General features: G+C 41.3%; 1 protein-coding gene across 1 annotated transcript in view; it reads left to right on the top strand.

The window, feature by feature from the left end:
- Window positions 1-22515, top strand: part of xylt1 (xylosyltransferase I) — a 284213-nt gene that overhangs the window by 245357 nt on the left and 16341 nt on the right. Inside the window, exons 8-9 of the mRNA XM_072268810.1 lie at window positions 391-653; window positions 17235-17430. Of these exons, the coding sequence (XP_072124911.1) occupies window positions 391-653; window positions 17235-17430 (459 nt within the window). The remainder of the gene's footprint in view (window positions 1-390; window positions 654-17234; window positions 17431-22515) is intronic.

Genomic DNA, 22515 nt, shown 5'->3' with positions numbered 1-22515 from the left:
GGAAATACAGCCTCACCAGCTGAGTTCCCACACGCCAAGAGACACCTGCAACCTGTCAGCAAACAGCAAATCCATCCCACCAATCTCCCAAGCACTTGTACGCGTTTAGAGGCTGTATACAAGTTGGGTATTGGTAAGCTGGAGAAGATCTATAGTACATTACACCAGCATTGAGAGCAATGGGAACCCAACTCAATCCAGTGGGAAAATGATCCAGTGGAAAACAGATTCCTGAAATTCTGTCCTCCCTATAAACAAGGTTGAGCATTTTCTGCATTGGTATCTCATACAATAGATTTTGTGTTCTTTAGGGGCCTGGCCAAAATCAGCCGGGCATTAGAGAAGTTTCCAAGTGGTCGGTGAAAGTAATGAACTCTTCTACCCACACAGCAAACTGCGAGACCAACTTTCTTTGCGCGGAAGTTCGAGGCTGCCGTTAACCAGGAGATCATTGGCCAGCTGGACTTCTACCTCTTTGGCAACTACCCAGCTGGCACAACCGCCCTGAAAGCGTACTGGGAAAACACATATGATGAGCCAGATGGCATCCACAGCATCAGCGACTCGTATCTGACCATGCTTCACTCCTTCACCCGCCTCGGCCTGAAGAGAGCAGAATCTTCCTGGCATTCGAATGATGAAAATAAGTGCAGGTAAGAGGGAAGATGCAGCTCGCTGCCAGTGTCAGCAGTTTTGCAAGTGCCCAGCTACATTGAAGAGGGAGTGCTTGAAATAATTATGCTGAGGGCTTAAAATATTTTGAAATCGTTTACCCTTCAGTATAGATTTTTTTTCTGTGTTATCATGTAGTGAAACACTTTTCTCTGGCTCAGATGAATCAAATGCTTCCTACCCAGTGAATTTAATGTATAGTTACTGTGGATAGTAAACCAGAGCACAGAAAACTGAACTTACTCCAATAAGAAGCTAAAACCTAAATGTTTCTTGAAACAAGGCATCCCTTGTATGCAATGTTAAAGAAATGTGCCAATTCTACGCATTGCTTTTCTGTACAATAACTTTTGTGTTCTTCAGGGGTGTGGACATAATTAGCTGGTTGATATAAGCAGGAGGGAATATAGGAGGAGCTATATACATGTGCCCAAGACCTTTGCACAGTACTGTATATATCTGAATAGCGGTATGTATTTACAATGTAAACAGCATTATAAAAGGTGGTTTAAAGTGTTTACAATGTAGTACAGTAAATGAGATAATAAATAGGGTGGAGGGGGGATCAGATTAACTCCCAGAGGGAAGACACTTTTCAACAAATTACCATGAGTTACAATTTTAAAAATAAATGAAGATTGCAAAAGCAGATTAACACGGTAGCATCATGGTTAGCACAACACGCTACAGTACCGGCGACCCAGACACAATTCCCGCCGCTGCCTGTAAGGAGTTTGTACATTCTCCCCATGGTGGTGTGGGTGTCCACCGTGTGCTCCAGTTTCCTCCCACAGTCCAAAGAAGTCCAAAGGTAGGTTAATTGATCATTGTAAATTGCCCCACAATTAGGCTAAGGTTACACTGGAGGGTTGCTAGGCAGCGAGGTTCAAAGGGCTGGAAGGGCCTATTCTGCACTGTATATCAATAAATAAATAAATGAAGCAGGTCATTCCATCTAATCTTTATGTTGACTGACCAATCAAAATTCACAGAATCAAAAAATGGTGGAACTGCCATGACAAGAAGATATTCGGCCCTTCAAGTCTGTATGATTTCTCGTACAGCAGCTTCATCAGGATCCTTCAACTAGTCCTTTCCCATTACCCGGCAAACAATTATCACATGTCTATTCAATTCCTTCTGAAAACAGTATTTGGCTGTTTTCAAAACCATACAAGCAGAAAGTTTTTCATCATAATCCCCTTGCTTCACTCCAGTCTTTAAGAAGGGACAGAGACAAAAGTATGGAAATTAAAGGCCCGTCAGCCTGACTTCAGTGGTTGAGAAAGTATTAGAGTCCATTATTAAGGATGAGGTTGTGGGATGCCTGGAGGCACGTGCTAAAATAAATCAAAATCAGCATGGTTTCCTTAAGGGAAAATGTCTGACAAACCTGTTGAAATCTGTACTGGGACTTCTACTGTTTGTGATGTATATGAATGACCTGGATGAAAATTTATAAGGGTGGGTTAGTAAGTTTGCAGATGATATGAAGGTTGATGGTGTTGTGGATCGTGTAGATGACTGACAAAGAATACAGTGGGATGTAGATCAGTTGTGGATATGGGCAGGGAAATGGCAGATGGAATTTAACCCGGCAAATGTGAAGTGTTGCATCTTGGTAGGTCAAATGTAGAGACAGTACACTTTAAGGGAAATACCTTAACAGCATTGATGAGCAGAGGGAACTTGGGGTCAAAGTTCATTACTCCTTGAAAGTGGCTACACATGTTGATAGGGTGGTTTAGAAGGCATATAGCATGCTTTCCTTTATTAGTCAAGGCACTGAGTTCAAAATTCAGGAAGATACGGTGCAGCTTTATAAAAATCTATTTGGGCTGCATCCAGAGTATTGCATACAGTTCTGGTTGCTCCATTATAGAAAGGATATCAAGGCTTTGGGCAGGGTGCAGGAAAAGTTTACCGGGATGCTGCCTGGTTTAGGCAGCATGTGCTATAAGGAGAGGTTGGACAAATGTAGAGCAGAGGCTGAGTTTATGAGAGGCAAACCAAATAGAGTAGATAGAGCAGGCAGCCAATATCTTTTTCCCAGCACTGAAATCTCTAATACCAGACAGCTTGCACCTAAAGTGAGAGAGGGTCATTTTAAAGGAGATGGGAGAGGCAAGTTTTTTATACAGAGAGTGTTGGCTGCCTAGAATGCACTCCCTGGGGGGTGATAGAGGTTAGAGGCAGATATATTAGGGACCTTTATGGACATTTAGATAGGCACAAACATGTGAGGGAAATTGACATTATGTGGACACAAAGGATGGGTTTAGTTGGCCATTTGATACGTATTTATTTGGTTTGGCACAACATTGTCGGTCCCGTGCTGTAATGTTCTATGTTCTAACTCTTAAGAAGTTCTGGTAACGATCAGACAAAGCAGCCCAACGTATTAGCACCTTACTCACCAATCTACACATTAATTCTCTCTACTACATAGTGGCTACCATGTACAGCTTATCACATGCCATTATTTGCCCAGACTGTTGTGACAACACTTTCTAAACTTGTAACCTGTACCAATAAGAAAGGCAGTGGCAGCAGATCCACAAAGCCTCCACCAGATCCCTTCCAGATCACACACCATCCTGATTGGATCCTTCACCAAAGGGTCTAAATTCTAGAAATCCCTACCCAGCAAAATTGTTGGGATATTTTCAAGGGCCTGTAAGGTTGGACACAATCAATTCTCAAAAATACACTTTTTGTGACTTGGCCATTGCGGCAAGGACAGCATTTATTGTCCATCCTAATTACCTGTGAGAAGATGGATAGAGACTGTGAAGTGCTGCAGTGTTTGCTGGGGTTATCTGAAATGCTATTTAAATGTAAATCTATCCAATTTTGACCTTTCATGTTCTCTTTCTGTCTCATCTGGCTGATTGTGTCTCCAAACAAGCATGGTTAATCGAACAATCGACTGGAAGAACTCCATGCATGGTTCACTATCCATCTGCTTTATGTAGATTTCTCTGAATGGTGCATCCTTCAATGAAGCCTATCACTCAAAGACTACAGGGTGGATATTGGGTGATGGAAGAAATCTGGCACCAGCTAACTTTGAATGAAAGGAAATTCCAACCACAATATTGTTGAATTAAAATGTAGAACGTAACCTTCAACCTATTAATTTTTTTCTATTCTCAATGTCTTTTTTGAGGTTATTTTTGGATATGCTTATGAGGCAAAGCCCTGTATTGGATTGCAGGAATCAATAAATGTTTCCCAGCTTCCTAGTGCTGACATATCTGTTGTTGGCATATAAGGCAATGCGCAAGCTGATAAGTTCTGATCTACCATGTCAATAGCAAGGGTGATTGGAGATTAGGCCTCTCAAAGCAATGGCAGCAGAGAAGCCAGTTGACCAGGTCTGTAGGGAAGGATCAGTTGATGACTTGAGGGAGGTGGATAGGGAAGCAGTGAAGGGCTGAAAGGTAGGTGAGCAGGGTATTCCCATAGTAAATACACATCCAAGCACTTAAATGGATGCCATTATTAGTGATTCTAAAATAGGGGAATGAAATTACCTCACTATTCCTCTTTTGTATTATTTATTTTTTGTAACACCCAGTGATTTTTATATCATGCACTTTACTGCTGCCACAAAACAACAAACTTCACAACATAGATCAGCAATACTAAGCTTGATTCTGATTCTTGGAAAGTGAAACAAAATTCATGTCTCAGGCCCCTGTGAAGTGGTAACCATTTTTAGATAAATGTTGATGGATGAATTTGGGTTCAAGAGCCGTGAGGTAATTTTACAGCTATATAAGACGTTGGTCGGACCCCACTTAGAGTACTGTGTTCAGTTCTGGGCACCTCACTACAGGAAGGATGTGGATACTATAGAAAGAGTGCAGAGGAGATTTACAAGGATGTTGCCTGGATTGAAGGGCTTGCCATATGAGAACAGGTTGTGTGAACTTTGTTTTTTCTCCTTGGAGTGACGGAGGATGAGAGGTGACCTGACAGAGGTGTATAAGATGATAAGAGGCACTAATCGTGTGGATAGTCAGAAGTTTTTTCCCAGGGTTAAGTTTTTCCACACAGAGGATGGTGGGTATGTGGAATGCACTGCTGGTGACAGTGGTGGAGACAGATACAATAGGGCCTTTTAAGAGACTCTTAGATAGGTACATGGAGCATAGAAAAATAGAGGGCTACATGCTAGGGTAATTCTAGGCACTTTGTAGAATAGGTTACATGGTCCAGAAGACGTAGGAGCAGAGTGAGGCCATTCAGCCCATTGAGTCTGCTTCGCCATTCCATCATGACTGATCACAGATTCCACCCAACCCCATACACCTGCCTTCTCGCCCCATCCTTTGATGCCCTAACCGATCACGAAATAATCAACTTCCGCCTTAAACATACCCACGGACTTGAATGGTCTGCCACAGACCCACTGTCTGTGGCAGGCTGTTCCACAGATTTTCTACTCTCTGCCTTAAAAAAAATTCCTCCCTACCTCATTTCTAAAGGGTCGTCCCTCAATTTTGAGGTTGTGCCCTCCTGTTCCGGATACCCCCACCCTAGGAGACATCCTCTTCACATCCACCCTGTGCAGTCCTTTCAACATTCAATAGGTTTCAATGAGATTCCCACGCATTCTTCTAAATTCCAGTGAGTACAGGCCTAAAGCTGCCAAACGCTCCTCATATGTTAACCCCTTCATTCCTGGAATCATCCTTGTGAACCTCGTCTGGACTCTTCTCCGATGACAACACATCCTTTCTGAGATATGATCCCCAAAACCATTGACAGTACTCTTTAAGTGCAGCCTGGCTGGTGTCTACAAAGCTTCAGTGGTTGGCACAACATTCTATGTTCTACGTTTATTTAGAGGTACATTGTGGAACAGGCCCTTCCACCCCACTGAGCCACGCCGCCGGCAACCCACAGATTTAACCCCAAGCCTAATCACAGTAAAATTTACAATGGCCAATTAACCGACTAAGTAGTATGTCTTTGGACTGTGGGAGGACACTGGAGCACCCAGAGGAAACCCCCACACACAGGAAAAACATACAGCGGATGCCGGAATTGAACTCAAAGCTCTGAAGCCCCAAGCTGTAATAGCCTCACGCTAACCACTATGCTACTATGGCAGCCAAATTTCCAACAAGACATGGAAAATTTTAGGTTGTTTACAGTTTTTCAGTAAATAATATTAATGCTAGTTATGTTACAAATTTTATTTTTATTTTCTAAAGAGGTATCAGATGAAGCAGCTGCCCTGATCAATTCTAGAGGTTATATTAAACCATTTACATTATTCATTTGATTTTAGATATTAATTTCTGACTGCTTATCCTACCTGTCCTATTAAGTGAACAACAAATCATAGCCAAATGGCAGTTGTTTAAATTAACCAACTGACATGATTAGGACAACAATTTACAATGGTGTATGCTTGGCCTCAGCTTCCCTAGTTTTAGGACTCTGCATGGAGACATAGTATTTACACAATCATGCAAGTAGGTATTATTGGTGCAAGATAGTAAGACTGTGTCCTTCAGATTACTTCTTGAAAATTTGGAGCTTCATAAAAAGGGAAATAATAAAGTGAAAACAAGTATTTTTTTCTCCGAAGTTACATATAAGAATCTGAGATCTAGTAAGGTCTATTGAATTCCTTCATGGATTTTCTCTCTCTCTCTCTCTCTCTGTTTCTCAGCAATGTATTCAACATTTGGAACGGTCTCTGTATTTTCCTTAATATCCTGCCTGGTACATTAGTCAAACATTTATCATTCGAGTCTAGAAATTATTTTTCAATAATTTAGATATATCCTCTAGTCCTAGCTTACTTTCTATTCAATTTCTGGCTTTTCTCCAGCTCTACTGCTTAATATTTCATAACATCAGAATGAAATCCAATCAGATTTTTAGACAAAGGAACATATAATTCTTTAATCTTATCCATAATGTATTTTATGCAGGTAAGTGCAATATTTTAAAAAAACTTGCAACACATAAAAAGATATTATAAAGATTCTGTCAGCTTTGAATTGATTAGTTAAATTAATTAGACAGATTTAATCAGGAAATAAGAAAAGCTGGAAGAAAAAAGTAAAACAATAGTTATAGACTACTTTATTCTTCATTTACATTGCACATATGATACTTGCAAGAATAGCTCTGACAATGAGTTCATAAAGTGCAGTTGGGGCGGTTTTCCAGAAAAATACATCAGGGCTGCTGAACAAACTGTCTTAGACTTTATCATATGTATTGAAACAGGGTTAATTAATTGCTTCATAATAAGAGATCCATTAGTGATCATAATGTGTGTTGTAAAAAGGTAGATAGCACTATCAAACCAGTATACACTGTTGTGGTGATAGCAAGATTAGATTAAAGATTTTGCAGGTAGATAAATAATGGCAAATATTTAAGGTATATTCCATAGAAAAATAAAAAGTTTATGCAGGATAAATCAATATAAGTTGAAAAGAAGTGTTATGACTTTGCCAAGAAGGGTGGTAACCCTGCAGGATGGGAACGTAATAGGAGGCCGAAATGAATGTTCAAGAAAAATAGATCTGATATACGTTCTGAGGTTGTATATAGAATTGTATAATAACTTGTATAACCATATAAGATGAAAGAGCAGTAAAAATCAATTGAACTCTCCTAGAGAGAATGCGAGAAATTACAATGGGGAGTAATGAAATAGCAGAGGTAATATACAGATATTTTTCTGTCTTCATACATCTTAATAGAGCAGAAATAGAAATGAATCAGACAGGGAGCTTAAAGTAATTAATATCACCAGAGTGTAAGTACTGGGAAAGTAAGGGAACTAAAGTGTGAGAGAGCCACTGGTACTTAGGATCTGTATCCCAGGTTTGTGGAGAGGTGAATGTGGAAATTGTGATGCTTTCATAATAACCTTCTGTCATTTTTCGTACTTTGAAGAATTCTCAGCAGACTAGAAGATTACAAAAAAGAAGAGAAGGAAAATTATGGAACTATAGTAACACACACAGAATGCTGGAGGAACGGATGAAAGTATCTCGGCCCAAAATATTGACTCTTTATTCTCCATAGATGCTGCCTGATTTGCTGAGTTTCTTCAGCATTTTGTATGTTTCTCTGGATGCTCCAGCATCTGTAGCGTTACTTGTGATGAGGGAGCTATAGACTAGTTTGCCAATTTTAACAGAATGCCAAGATCATTCAAGGCTGGTAACAGATCGTATAAAGTGAAAATAATTAGGCAGACCTAGCATAATTCAATTGAGGGAGAATTGTGCCTGCCTAGTCTAGCACAGTATTTTTTAAACCTTTAACTAGAAAGATAGAGAGCGGTTTACAATGAGTTGCGATGCTCCAGTGCCATCTTGCTTCTTTTCTGCACTGCCCCCCAACCTTCCTTGTTGTAACCTTGCAATTTACTGTCTACCTGCAGAGCACTTTCTCTGTAGCTGTAACACTTCATACTACTTTCTGTTGTTTCTTAACTTTGTATTGCCTCAATGCACTGTTGGAATGAATTCATCTTGGAATGAACGGCATGCAAGACAAGTTTTTCCACAGTACCTTGGTAATTGTGACAATAATAAAGCAATTTACCAATTTTGGGGGCCATTTAAAGAGCAGGATGTAAAAGTAGAGCTACTAGGACTTGATGTTTCAATCCCTGTGGTAAGTCGGCACTCTCGATGTTGGCAGTGGGCTAGGAGTGGTGACAAGGAGGGAGAGTAGGTACATCATCGGGGTCATCAGGTGGGCACCCTCCCTCTTTGGCGTTTCGTTGATAAGCCCACGACATCTCCAGAGGGCTCAACGGTGCTACCTGGCGTCCCAGATACACCCCCCTCAGTTCCATACCCTCCTGTCTTAATCTTGCAGCCCAGTTGTTGTCTTTCCTTTTAATCCAAATCCAATTGCTGCTTCCTTCTGCTGTGTTTGACAAGGACTTGATTGCTTGTTAGAGGGAGTGACCCCTCACCCCCATCTTCTTCAATAGACTGGTCGTAGATGTAGCAACGATGCATTCCACTTCTACAGGGAAAATCTTGGTCTTCCAGCCATTCTGGGCAGCTTCAGTTGCCAGTTCAGAGTACTTGGTCTTTTTCCTCATTTTAATAAAATCTTTAAAAAGGATTGTTACATCAAGAAAATATTTACAAGCCTAGGGTAACTTCTTAGCAAGGATAAGTGATGGATTAAAAAACAGAACACAGTGTTGGATAAATTGATACACACAAGATGCATGAGGCTCAGCAGGCCAGGCAGAATCTATAGAAAAGAGTACAGTCGACGTTTTGGGCCAAAACCCTTTGGCAGGACTTGGATAAAGTGAGAAATTTTAGGTTGACAGACTGTTGCTGGTCTTGGAAGATATGCAATTCACAATTTCTGTTGCTGGCAGATGAAAAGCAGGTAACTTGTTTGCTGATGATCCAAAGATAGATGGATCTGTGAGGGCGTCTACAGGGGTTGGTAACTTAATAGTGGTAAATGGATCATAAATGGGAAAATATGTTTTTGCCCTTCAATTGTAAGAATAGGAAAGAAGAGACTTTTTTTAAATGTTGAGAAATGAGTAAGTGGAGCACAGTCTGTTCAACATGCACACATTCATGATTACAAACAAAAAGCAACACTGGTTGGGAATGCTAATAATATGTTACCCTTTATTGCATGCAAAGTGCTGGACAGAAGAAGGGCCTTGTTGAGATTGTACAGGACTTTTGTGGGTATTCCGTGTGCAATTTTGGTATCTCCATCTAAAGAAGAGCCACCTGCAAATTGTAGCATGCTGTTAAAGGTCTGCTGTATGTTTGTTCCAGAGGGCCCCATTGTTGTTTTGGCCATGACCACCGAGCTTCAGTCAACCCCATGACAATTGAATGTGGTGCCTTTTCCTTTGCACCCCAGATCGTACGATGTTGTGTACATTCCTGGGACCAAGACCAGGGTTATGTGATCAGTTAGCGAGAGGGCTGAAAGATGGGATGAGCTCAACTGTCAAAGAATCAAAGCCTATGGAGGAAGAGAGATTTAGCTGTCAAATCGTGTGGAAGCCTGTTTGGTTCTTAGATATCCCAGGATAGTTTGGGAGGTGGGTGCATGAAGAGGCACATTCTCATCCATCCCAGATGGCCCTGTGATTAGCGACGCCCAGAAACTACCATAATATGGAGTTGCAGAGTGTGTTCAAGGGAACATGTTTATTACTCTGCTCTCTCTCTTCATCATCTTATTTGAGACCTTTTTTTCACTGGGCTTTCTTGAAGCTTGGACAAATTGAAATAATGGGTTAAACAACTCATTGTAAAGTAAGAGCAAAATTCTTGAGAACTTTAGTACAAAGTGTAAATCAGAACAACAGCGACAACATGCATCCAGTACCTTTAATGAGACAAATGATTTGAAAGGGCTCCAGTGTTCAATTCCATTTTTTAATTACTTTTACATATTACCCAGACATTGTAAGTGATGAGTGAGCTTACAATTATGGCATAATCCCTTTTGTTATCTCCTTGTATTAATTAAATTCCATTTATTACATACATTTTTTAACCAATGTACAACACTTTACTTTTAACATTAATCATTTACCTGAACAAAAGCAAAGATTTCCATTTCTAATTAAACCAACCTCTTCTTTTCATTTGCTACCATCTTCCTTGCTTAGAATATTGCTGGAAAAAGTGCTCCTTCAATTATCCTAAAATTGTTTCTACTATTGTAGTCCTTTGTTTAATTATTTCCTGTCATATATTCTTCAACAACACACCTGCCATTTGTGACGCACCTCCAATTCCCTTTGAGAAGCTGATAGTGAGTGACCTTTGTTTAACTTTTGCAGTTCACTTTGTGAAGAGGCTTCCACATTGGAATAGCAGTTTTTAACACTGCTGTGCTTGTTGCTAGGCAAGAGGACAATTAAGACCGCCACACTGTCTGGAATCACTTATAGACCATAGATGTTGCCTGTCTTGCTGAGATCTTAGAGCATTTTGTGTGTGTGTGTGCGTGTGTGTTATTTCAAATCGAGTCAATCAAAATCAAATTCAAGTTTAATTATCGTTCAACCATACATCAATACAGCTGAACGAAACACCTTGGTTCCTCTGAGGTCAAGGTGCAAAGTATGGACAATACATTCAAAATAGCGAGCAGAAAAACACAGTCACAAAAAAAACACGTATGTTAATAGCCCAAGTCCCTGAGTAACACGTCCAGCAAGTTGTTGGTATAGTTCTTTGCAGTGTGAAGTCCAGACTGTCACTCTATCAATTGAACACTGAAGGGCAGCACCAATGGGAGAGGCCTGCCCCCAACTGAGCATGGATGCCACGCTACACAGCCTCCGGCATCTCCTCACCTGGACTGCAGCAACAGGCAAGCCCACATCTTGAGGCCCAGTCCTGGCTACAACCAAGTCCACACAGCGGCCTCACCATCCATAGACCAGTCTGAGGAAAGGGAGCAGGTTTCCTTCCCTATAGGATAACGGTGAACCAGATGGGTTTGTACAGAACCTGGGGTCACTATTACTGATACCAGCTATCAAATGAAGGTATATTTTTAAGCTAACTGTGGTTGTGGTTGAACTAGTTTCCCATGAGTCCAGGCCTCTAGATTACTTCGCTGGTATCAGGACCACTCTACCGCCATGATAACATAAAGCTAATAGGCTGGATAGATTATTAATTATTTCTAGATGTAGTCTATTTGTTGCTGACGGTTCCCCCAATGAACGACAAAAGATGGTGCCAGTAACCAATGGTGACATCTTGCAGCAAAAAGAAAGAGAGAAGATGGCGCCATGACCTACGGCAACGTGTTGCAGACAGCTCATGTAGTACTAGATAGTCTTCTTCTAAATATACTTTTTCTTTTAAATTGCGATCACTTCAGTCTGCAGCCTGTAATTTCCCTTTTAATGAAGCACTTTAGTGCTGACTAAATGATCTGGCTCTTTTGTGATCTCCTGGGGGATTCGGCAAACTAGAGTTCAGAACGTGCAGATGCGGCTGGGCTGGCCACCGCTGGGGATGCACACGGCGTCAGTGTCTGATGGACCACGAAGCTGTGATCGGCTCCATTACTCTGCACCAATTATAACATCTAGCACGATTAAAACCATCAGGAATGAGAGCGGAAAACGACCGGGTGACCTGAGTCCCATGGCGCCAGGTGCAGGAGCAGTTGTTGCCTGACAGCCATCGGGCTCCGGAACAGGCTTCAGCCGCTTCAGTGCTGAGCGGGCTTCACCGCTGTGGATCCACATTCAGGGGCTCTGCATTTCATGCTCCACGTGCTCCTGTTTACTTCTTCCCCTGTTTGTGCGATCTGATCAAGGCGCTTAAGCACTGAGCTGGCTCTGCAGCTGTGGCCTGCACCCATTGGCGCTCACCACAGCGTGGAACTTGCTCCGTGGCTGTGCCCTGCAGCCATCGGGCTCCTGGACCAGATTCATTTGCCTGTGTTGAACTGGTTCTGTACTATGAACTTTGAACTTCGAACATAGTCAATTTACTCAGTGTATTAAATCGCAGAGAAAACAAACCGTAGCAACTTCTCCCAGCAAAGGTTTGGGTATTTGGACTGAGGCTGTCTACAAGAAGGGACAGCGCCGTCTCTATTTCCTGAGGAGACTGAGGTCCTTTAACATCTGCCGGACGATGCTGAGGATGTTCTACGAGTCTGTGGTGGCCAGTGCTATCATGTTTGCTGTTGTGTGCTGGGGCAGCAGGCTGAGGGTAGTAGACACCAACAGAATCAACAAGCTCATTCGTAAGGCCAGTGATGTTGTGGGGATGGAACTGGACTCTCTCACGGTGGTGTCTGAAAAGAGGATGCTGTCTAAGCTGCATGCCATCTTGGTCAATGTCTCCCATCCACGACATAATGTGCTGGGTGCGCACAGGAGTACATTCAGCCAGAAATGCAACACAGAGCGTCATAGGAATTCATTCCTGCCTGTGGCCATCAAACTTTACAACTCCTTCCTTGGAGGGTCAGACACCCTGAGCCAATAGGCTGGTCCTGGACTTATTTCATAATTTACTGGCATAATTTACATATTACTATTTAACTATTTATGGTTCTATTACTATTTATTATTTATGGTGCAACTGTAATGAAAACCAATTTACCCCGGGATCAATAAAGTATGACTATGACTATTTCTTCAGTGAGCTTAAGATCATAGGTTATGTGCATAAAGTCAATTTTAGCCACATACAACAATATAATTGTTTGATTCTCTGTCAATTAGCTTCACTCTTACTGGGTGTTCCATTGCTACCACATACAGTGTTTTAACAATAGATCCTTTAAAATCTCTGCCTTCAGCTCTAGAGGATTTAAAAGGTGCCCAATTATTTTCTTGCCAGTTAGTAGACAGTGCCTTAAACAATTCCCTTATTAACTCCTTCGGGATCCTCGAATCAAACCAATCAATTAGTGCCTACAAATATCTCAGTTCTATTTGGTTCAAAATATCCATGTATAATAGGGGTTCTTTGGACATTTAGTGGCTAGTTAGTGTTAACCTCTTCACTGAATATTTAAGAAAGTATTTAAATTTAGCTTCATTAGTTTTATCAATATGTTTAAGATTTTAAATTTATCAATGTTTTTCTTCTGTGGTAAATGTTTCGATACAGTCTCAAACATACTATAATTCCGTAACCAAAAAAACTCCGTGTTATCATTTCTAGGGTCTTTGTGTCCCTGTGCTGCAATCAGTTTTAATAAATTCCCCTGCTCCTCTTGGCATTCCTCATCCCTCCCTTCCCTGTGGGGAGATTCCTCCACCTCCTTCCCCCTCATCAAATTCTACTCCCCTCTCCCTTCACCTTTCCATTTGGAAATGTAGGCCTGTGTTTTCAGCATGAACTTGCCCTCATCCGAGGAGCAGCAGGGTACTTTCCATACAAGCTGACTTTCAAACGACACGTTAAACTGAGGCTCCATCTTCTCCCTCTCTCAGGCAGACAGCACAATTTCAAAGAAGTGAGGACTTCTCCTCACTGCCTTGGCCAATAAATATCTCTCCTTCAGCATTGGATGACAACAGATAGTGTGATAATAATTGCTTTGCTCTTTGATACGTGCAGCCAGTCATTCAAGGAAAAAGCTTACTGCTCTTCAGAGTGTAAATCATTAGCAAGCAGAACACCGTGGAACATCCTAAAGAGACAAATATCTATGCCTGTCTTTTGTTCATTAAAACCTGTCCTCGTTGAAGGCATCATATTGGGGAATTATTTATATCTTTATCATTCCAGTTTAATGCTTTTCAGTTTATAGAAGTGACTTGCTCAATCGTGTGTTTATTCCAGGTATATGGTATTTAACATTAATTTACTTCCGTTAATTCATTCTTTTAAAGTCACCTTTTTAAAATATGCATTCTGCTCTGGTTACCCCTACGTTTGTTTCCAAGATTTACAGTCATTAGTTACCAACTATTGCATTAACTTGCCCTGACCACTCTTTAGAGTTTGATCTAGAAATGAATTACCTTTGGTGGGGTGCTTCACAGAGTTAGTCTTGTAATGGAGTGTCATGCCTCATTTCCAATTTTATACAGCATTATTTTCCATATTTATATGTATATGTATAATATACCTCATATCTCAGCATAACACATTTCACACTACTTAACCTGCCCACGGGTTCTGTAGCAGGTCTCCCTTCTCAATCTGCTTTCAATTTGCTTGTTGACTTAACCCACGCTATTTAAAAAGTGTGTCTTTCCCTGGGGCTTTTAGTTCAGCACCTTCATTTTTAAATTATGCTGAAAATCACCATCTATCCCTCCCCCATCATCTTTTCTTTCCCTTACAGAGTTTACTCCTGTTTTTTTTTTGCAGAAGGTTCTGTTTTTTTAACTTGTGCATTTTCTAAAACTCCTGCAGTTGTTTGTGGATCTAAAATCAACATTCTATTTCAAATTCTTTTTCTGTATCTTTCAACAGCATGAGAATTTGGTTGTGTTATTAGTACAACTAAGTAACATGTCCAGACGGTGAAGAAAAAGTGAACTACATACAGCACCAATTTGAAAACACCAGTGGGGATCAATGAATTGGACATTAACAAAATTCAGATTGACTGACTTCTGTCAGGATCCAGCAAAATAGGCTCAAGGAGTAGCTACTTCACAAAAGTGATCATTTAACAGCCGGTGAGCCACTTCTGTGCTCCTGAGCAGCCCACTGCTCCTGCACGGATGTTTCTTTTTGCTGCAAAAGATTCATGATATAAGTTTGTTTGTCATGTGCACATCAAAACATACAGTGAAGTGCATCATTTGCATTAACAGCCAACACACCCAAGAGCGTGCTGGGGCAGCCTGCAAGTGGCACCATGCATTCTGGCGCCAACATACCATGCCCACAGTGCTTGGCAGGACAACAAAACACAACAAGCAACAAAAACATGACCTGTTCCTCCCTCCAGTCCCCACACATACACTGCCCTTTAACCCCAGAATAGGCCTCCAACATCCTGGCTCTAGTGGACATGGGCTCGGGCCTGTAGACACGGGGTTTTGACTTCCCCAGTGGATTCAAAATTTTTAGGAAAGATTTTAGTAAGAATACAGCTCTCTGCTGTCAAGTTTTGGAGGGATTGGAAGTTGGTCATTCCAACACTTTTTTTCTTGTGCCTGCTTGTTGAAGAACAAAGGTATCAGGAGCAGGAGTAGACTATCCAGACTGCTCTTCTAAACATCAGGCTCAAGGCTGAAGTTCTACTTCGGCACCACATTCCTATGCTATTCACATGACCCTTGATCCCCTTAACATCTGGAAATCCAGTAGTCTTGTTGCAGTCAATCATTGGGATAGAGAATTCCAAAGGATCATCCCTATATGAATTAGTTGGCAATTGGTTTCCTATTGTCACAAAACCAAGATCCAGTGAAAAGCTTTTGTTTGCATGAAATCCAGACAGCTCATTCCATACATAGTACATCAAGGTAGTACAAACGAGAAAAAGAATATAAATTTCTCCTCTTCTTAGGCCTACTCCTTATTCTAATCGTGTGACCCTTGCTTCTAGATTCCACAGCCTGAGGAAACATCCTCACTATATCCAGCCCATTGAGCCCTGTAAGAATCTTGTAAATCTCAATGAGATCTCCTTTTGTAAATACTGACATGGTCTACACAATGTCTCATGTGCAGCAAACTATCCATCCCTGGTATTAGTCAAGTGAATCTTTGGTGAACTTGCTCAATGGCCTATACATTGTTTATCAAGTTAGGAGACCAAAACGGCATAATATTCTGATTGCAGGCTCACCAAACTCCACATAATTGCATTAAGACATCTTCCTTCCTGTACTGTACACAAATCCTCTCATAACAACGCTCCTTTGCACAATTTGTCTTCTTAATCGCATGCCGCACCTGCAAATTGGCTTTCAGTGACATGCACAAAGACAGTTGAAGTTGTTTAAGATAATAGTGAGGCCTAATTTGGAGTATTGTGTGCAATTTTGGTCATCTACCTAGAGGAAAGATGTAAATAAGGTTGAAAAAGTACAGAGAAAATTTACAAGGATATTGCCAGGTCTGGAGGACCTGAGTTACAAGGAAAAACTGAGTAGGTTAGGACTTTATTCCTTGGAACGTAGAAGATTGTGAGATTTCATAGAAGTATACAAAATTATGAGGGGTATAGATTGGGTAAATGCAAACAGGCTTTTTTCATTGTTGTTGGATGGGGCTACTACCAGATGTCATGGATTTAGGGTGAGAGGTGAAAAGTTTAAGGGGAACAAGTTTAAGTGAAACTTCTTCACTCCGAGGGTCCTGAGTGGGTGGAATGAGCTGCCAGCACAAGTGGTGAATGCAAGCTCAATTTCAATGTTTAAGAGAAATTTGGGTAGGTATGTGGATGGTAGGGGTGTGGAGGGCTACGGTCCCTGCGCAGGTTGATGGGAGTAGGCAGTTTAAATGGTTCAGCACAGACTAGATGGGCTGAAGGGCCTGTGTCTCTGCTGTACTTTTCCATGACTCAATGACTGGAATTGTGTTGTCCTTCAGTTACCAGCCTGAACACTGGCATCACTGAAGTGTCTCTGTAATTCCCATTGGCTCGGTGTACATGGTTTCAATTTATTGTCAATTGTTTGATTCCCTTTGTTTTTGGCTTCATACCAAAAGCTTTCATTTTCATGTCAGGACAAATCCTTTATTTCAATACTACATAACTAGTTCAATAGAAGAAAGATCGGTGTGTGGACATGGAGTTATGCAAAACAGTAACATTAAACTTTCCCCCCCTTCATTTGACCTTGCTTTCTCTCTGTGGCTTTCTAAATCATGCCAGCGGGTGTTAATCTAGCAGGAACCAGTTAAAAGCAAACAACAGTCTTTAATTCCCCCATCTCTGGGGCTGTTTATAATGAGTTCAGTTCTAAATGGTTTTCTCTGTGCTAATGGGGTCTTTAGGCCAAATACTCTACCTGAACATTTTTATTATCTAGACCGTTCCTTTTTGTCAAAAAATATCTGGAGGATATGTTATTTCTGGCTAATGTTTCTCCCTGTTCCCGTTCTTTATTCTAGATATTATGGCATGGGTCACCCCATCTCTGTTCACCTCTACTTCTATGCTGACCGGTTCCAAGGCTATTTGCTGAAGCACCATGCAACTAACCTAGCTACCAGCAAATTGGAAACACTGGAGACTTGGGTGATGCCGAGGAAAATGTTTAAATTTTCAAGTCCCTCGAGTGAGTTTGCACGTCTGCAGTTTGCTGAGGTAAAGATAAATAAGTAATAAAGGTGTGCTATTTTACTGCTCTGACAGAACTGCCTCTTCTAATTGTAATTACCATTTCAGCTAAGTACTGAACTTTTTTCAATTCATTTCAGACCTGGTCACTCTGGTCAGGAGCAAACATTTTGAATCCAAGGATTGACCCAGGAGAATTGAGGAATGGCTTATCTTGGACCAAAACAATGATCCCTGTTGACTAAGTGACATTCCTGTATGCTAAATGTGTACACAACCTAATTCTTTGGAATTTCCTCTGATACTATTGTGTATCAGTATTCAGTTTTTATATTTTAAGGCATTCAGCAAATGCCTACTACAACTCCTCTGGGCAAAGGCCTGGTTGGAAACTGCCTATAGTCCCCAGTTTTTGGTTTTCAGTGTCCTCTCTGTCAGCCATGTTGAGGAAGATGAAGGTACGAAAGACTGTAGATGCTGGAATCTGCTAGAGGAACAGTTTGAGCGATGTGTGTGCTGTTTGATGAAGATAAATATTATTTGGTGTTTTTGGCTGGTTTAAAGCCATTCTGCACTGGCTTTGCCTTTTTCTGAAGCAGTGAAGTCCTCCTCAATCCAAGGGAGTAATGCAGTTGCCTCGGGCTGTTGGCTGTCTTACATTCACTCCTGTGTAATGACTGCCAGTGGTCTACTCTGTCCACTGCATACATCTGCATCCCTCCACATTGTAAGTGTGATACCTCTTTATTTCATGGCAGTCTATATTCAACCAGTTCCATGTCATGGAACCCTCTGGTTTTGCTGCTAATAATTTTCCATCTCAAATGCAATTAACACAACTTAAACAAATAATAGTCCTGCAGAGGGGCAAACCAGTCCCCCCCCAAAGGGTGCAAGGTTCTTTGTCCTTCTCTGTACTGTAGAATCATTCATGCAGACGACTGTAAAATCTCCCAAATGAAAACAGAAAATGCTGAAAGAGCTCAGACCATGTGTAGGAAAAGAAAAAACGGCAATGTTCTGGATTAGGGAACCTTCCTCGGGAGTGGAAGAAGACTGGATGTTTTACAGATTTCAAAACCGAGTTTGAGGGAGGAGTGGGATGTTAAGACAAAAAGCTATATGAAGATTACTTAGGAAAACTCAGGTTCTTAAGGGCCATGAGTAATGAACTCCTATTTTCCTAATGAGCCCCACCATTGTGTTCCATTGACCTGTTATTCAACTTGAGTACAAACGTTAACTTACCTCACTACTCCCCCTTACTTTTATATATTCCCTTTCACATCGTATCATGTAATAAATTAATAACTTGCCACATGTAACTTGAGCAAATATTTTCCTTTATGTTCACTGAATGCCTGAAAAATATACATTTCATAAGTAATTTTTTTCTTGCACACGGCATTGAACCCTTCTCTATAAATGAAATTATTGTCAATTTTCCAAGAATACAAACTTCCAAAATATAGAGACGCAGAATTGTTTGCATCCATAGATGCTGCCTGACCTGCTGAGTTCCTCCATTTTGTGTATCTTGAATCTAGAGAACGGCTTCTCAACCTTTTTTATGCCATGGACCAATACTATTAAACAAGGGATCTCTAGGCCCAAAATTGGGAACCCTTGATCAAGAGGATATTTCTTTGGCTGTTACTTTGAGGGTGTATCCATACTTATGAAACCAATGCAATTTAATGGCATTCTTTGTCAATGAGGACATCTCAAAATTAGTATCCAGTGTACAAGTCGGCTGCAACTAATGCATGAGTTTGTGTTTGCGTTAAGACTGCACCCTAGGAGATAAATCTAAAGGGAAAAAGAAAATTAGCATTCACATTGCAGCTCAGCAGGCCTGACAATTGGTGCTAATGTTTCTGATTTTGTTTGAGTGCCAAAAATACTTAATCTGGCTAATACATGGAATTGATCCAAACTGGTATGCTTGATTGTCTTTTGTTGAAAGAATTACTAATTTAGATCCTATTTTCCTTACAAAAAAGTGATGTATTTAGCTCCTTCCTTGTGTTGACTACAAAGAATTGAGATCAGCCTCCCACATCCTTTTTTGTTATGTCAAACAAGACGAAATTAACCAATCAGCTTTCACCAGTGCAATCAGATTACAACCCTCTGTAGCATTTCCTGATCCTGTGTAGTGCCACCTCCGTACCAGACAGCCACACATGATATATCACCAAAAACGATCAAATTTCTACAGATGTACCATGGAGACTGTGGTTGCATCACCATCTGGAGTAGAGGGGCTGCTGCACAGGATTGGAGAAAGCTGCAGAGGATCGTAATCCTAGCCTGTTCCATCAGAGCACAAGCCTTCCCAGCTTCGAGGGCACCTTCGAACGGCCAAGCCTCAGAAAGGCAGCACCCAGGAAATGCCTTCTCTCAATACTACCATCAGAGAGGAGCTGCAAGAGCCTGAAGACACACACTCGATGATTTTTGTCCTCCACCACCAGATTTCTGAAAGGACAGTGAACCCCATGAACATTACCTCACTATTTTCCTTCTCTTTTTATGTACTCTGTGTTGTAATTTACAGTATATTATAGGTACTGCTGCCACGAAACAACAAAGTTCGCAAAGCAAATCAGCGATAAACTAAACCTGACTCGGATTCTTCTTCTGATGTACAGCAAACCAAATTGTGCAAATCTCATAACTTCCAGCAGAAGCAATGGTTATTCATCATCATACAGCATAGAAATAGGTGTTTCAGCTCCCCGCCCCCATCCATGGCGACCCTGTAGCCTATCTACGCTAATTCCACTTTCCTGCATTAGACCCGTGCTACGCTTTGCCCATACAAGTGCCTGTCTAGATGTCTCATAAACATAGTGATTGTATCTGATTCTGTCACCTCCTCTGGCAGCAGGTTCAAGGTGTAAACTGCCATCTGTGTAAAAACATTCTCCTCAAATCTCGTTTAAAACTCCTCCCTCTCGCCACTTCACTCAGTGCTAAATCACTGAACAAGTGTTTGGATTGAGAAATGAGGCGAGTTTTATTTTCCAAAGCAGGAGTGCCTGAGTAGGAGAAAGAGTGCCCCTAAGCCAGGTTTCAAACAATGACCCATGGAATATTCCTCATCAGATCAAACAAAAGGGGACATCCTAAAGCTAGCATTAACAGACTGTGTAGGAGGAACAGAAGCAGATAATAGTACTCCAGGGTCAGAATTAGAGCTACCAGGGAGAGCTCCTGAGGAAGAGCAGCAGCAGCAAAAACTCATATAGGGATGGGAGGTCACAAACAAAGTCAGAAGAGCTCCCTCAGAGAGGCTTGGGAGCGGTCAAAAAGACTTGTTTATAAATTTAACAGAAGTTGCAAGACTAGATGCTATAGAGCTGTCTCTCTGGCAGGTCTCCAAGGCAAAGAAAGTCAGTTGTTAAGTTTACTCAGGACAAGTGGAACCTTTCAAGAGAAAAGCGGTTCCTTTATGTCTTATGTCAGGGATTCTCTATTGAAACAGCTGCATCAATGACAGCAGGTGAAAGAAGGCAGCCCAGTGAGGCTTCAGACTTGGCAATCCTTACAAAAGGCACTTAGGTATAAGGCAGTCCCATTTATTGTTACAAAAGGCCTGTGATTATGGAACACATGATCCATTAGAGAACTGAAAATGAAGTTCGTTGCAAGTACCAGCAAGAGAGGCTTCTCTCATTCGATTCTGAGAATCACCGTCGGTGTGTTCACACAGGCAAAAAATTTCTGGTGCTCTTTCCAATCTTCACATGTTGCCGTAAAAAAGACATCATAGAACGTAGAAACATAGAAAACCTACAGCACAATACAGGCCCTTTGGCCCACAAAGATGTGCCGAACATGTCCTTACTTTAGAAATTACTTAGGGTTACCCATAGCCCTCTATTTTTCTAAGCTGGACCTTCTCTTCTACCATTACAGCTGTGAGCTCAAGAGAAGAGCTGACCAAAGATGATTTTCTTCACTGTGCAACAAGCTGCAATCAGTGCAAGAGGGTCACAATTAAGGGCAGGGCTGGTGCATAGCCTACATAAACAACCTGGAGGTTAGCTTAGTGATCTAATTCTGGAAATATAATCCAAGCTTGTAGTTCAGGCCCTTTCACAATGGTAATCAATTGAAATTTACATATTTAGTGTTTCATAGCCAGGTCCACCACTTATTGCCCAAACCAGCTGCCATTAGAAGGTCATGATTGCCTTTTTACAGTTAAGTTGTAAGGTATGTAACCCATTAAGCCCACTCAACCCCTCAATAGGATCAAGAAAGAGTTGATTTTGGCCTCAATATACCTGGACCCCAAAAGCTTTGGTTACTCTATGATCCAAATCTCTAACTATCTTAGCCTTGAATATATTCATTGGCTCAGTCTCCACAACTCTGAGGCAGAAGATTTCAAAGAGTCACACCCTCTTAAGAGATTACTGCCTATCCCTGGCTTAAATGGAGAATCTTTATTATGATTCTATCCTCTCTAGATACTTCCATGAGGGAAAACATCCCTAAGCATCTACCCAGCCAAACCCCTGAGAAGTCTAAATGAAAGTGCTGTTGTGTGAAGTTGGATGTGGGATACCAACACTGAGCAGCAGTGATGGTGAAGGAGAAGTGACATGTTGGGTGGTCAAAATAGTTGTCTTCGGAGAGGAACTTGGCAGGTGGTGGCATTTCCTGTGTATCTACTGCCCTTTGGAGGTGTCTCCTAGGCAACTACAGTAGGTGAGACACTCTGCTCCAATTGAGGAGGATGAACTTTTCAGGGTAGATGGTCACAATGTTTACTTTCTCTTGGACAATCTCAAGCTTCACTTATCTGGGCAAGTGAAGAATATTTCATCAATGCTGCAGTCTTGGACCATGCTGTTGACAGGGAGTCATAAGGCAAATCATCTTCCATAGGACACCAGCCTCTGACATGTTTCTATGAGATCTGTGGATACTTTATCAAGGTCCTGTTCAATGTGTATCCTAGGAAGTTGATAGAGGCCATCTTGGTGATGGTAATATTGTTGAGCTTTAGAGAGAAACTAGTTTGATACGTCTGAGGTAAAATTTTGAAATTCTGAAAATGGCAGAAATCAGAATAAACTGTAAGCAGCTTACTTGTTG

The sequence above is a fragment of the Mobula birostris genome, chromosome 9 (genome assembly GCF_030028105.1).
Source record: "Mobula birostris isolate sMobBir1 chromosome 9, sMobBir1.hap1, whole genome shotgun sequence".
Classification (NCBI taxonomy): Eukaryota; Metazoa; Chordata; class Chondrichthyes; order Myliobatiformes; family Myliobatidae; genus Mobula; species Mobula birostris.
This window is presented reverse-complemented; position numbering and strand designations above follow the sequence as displayed.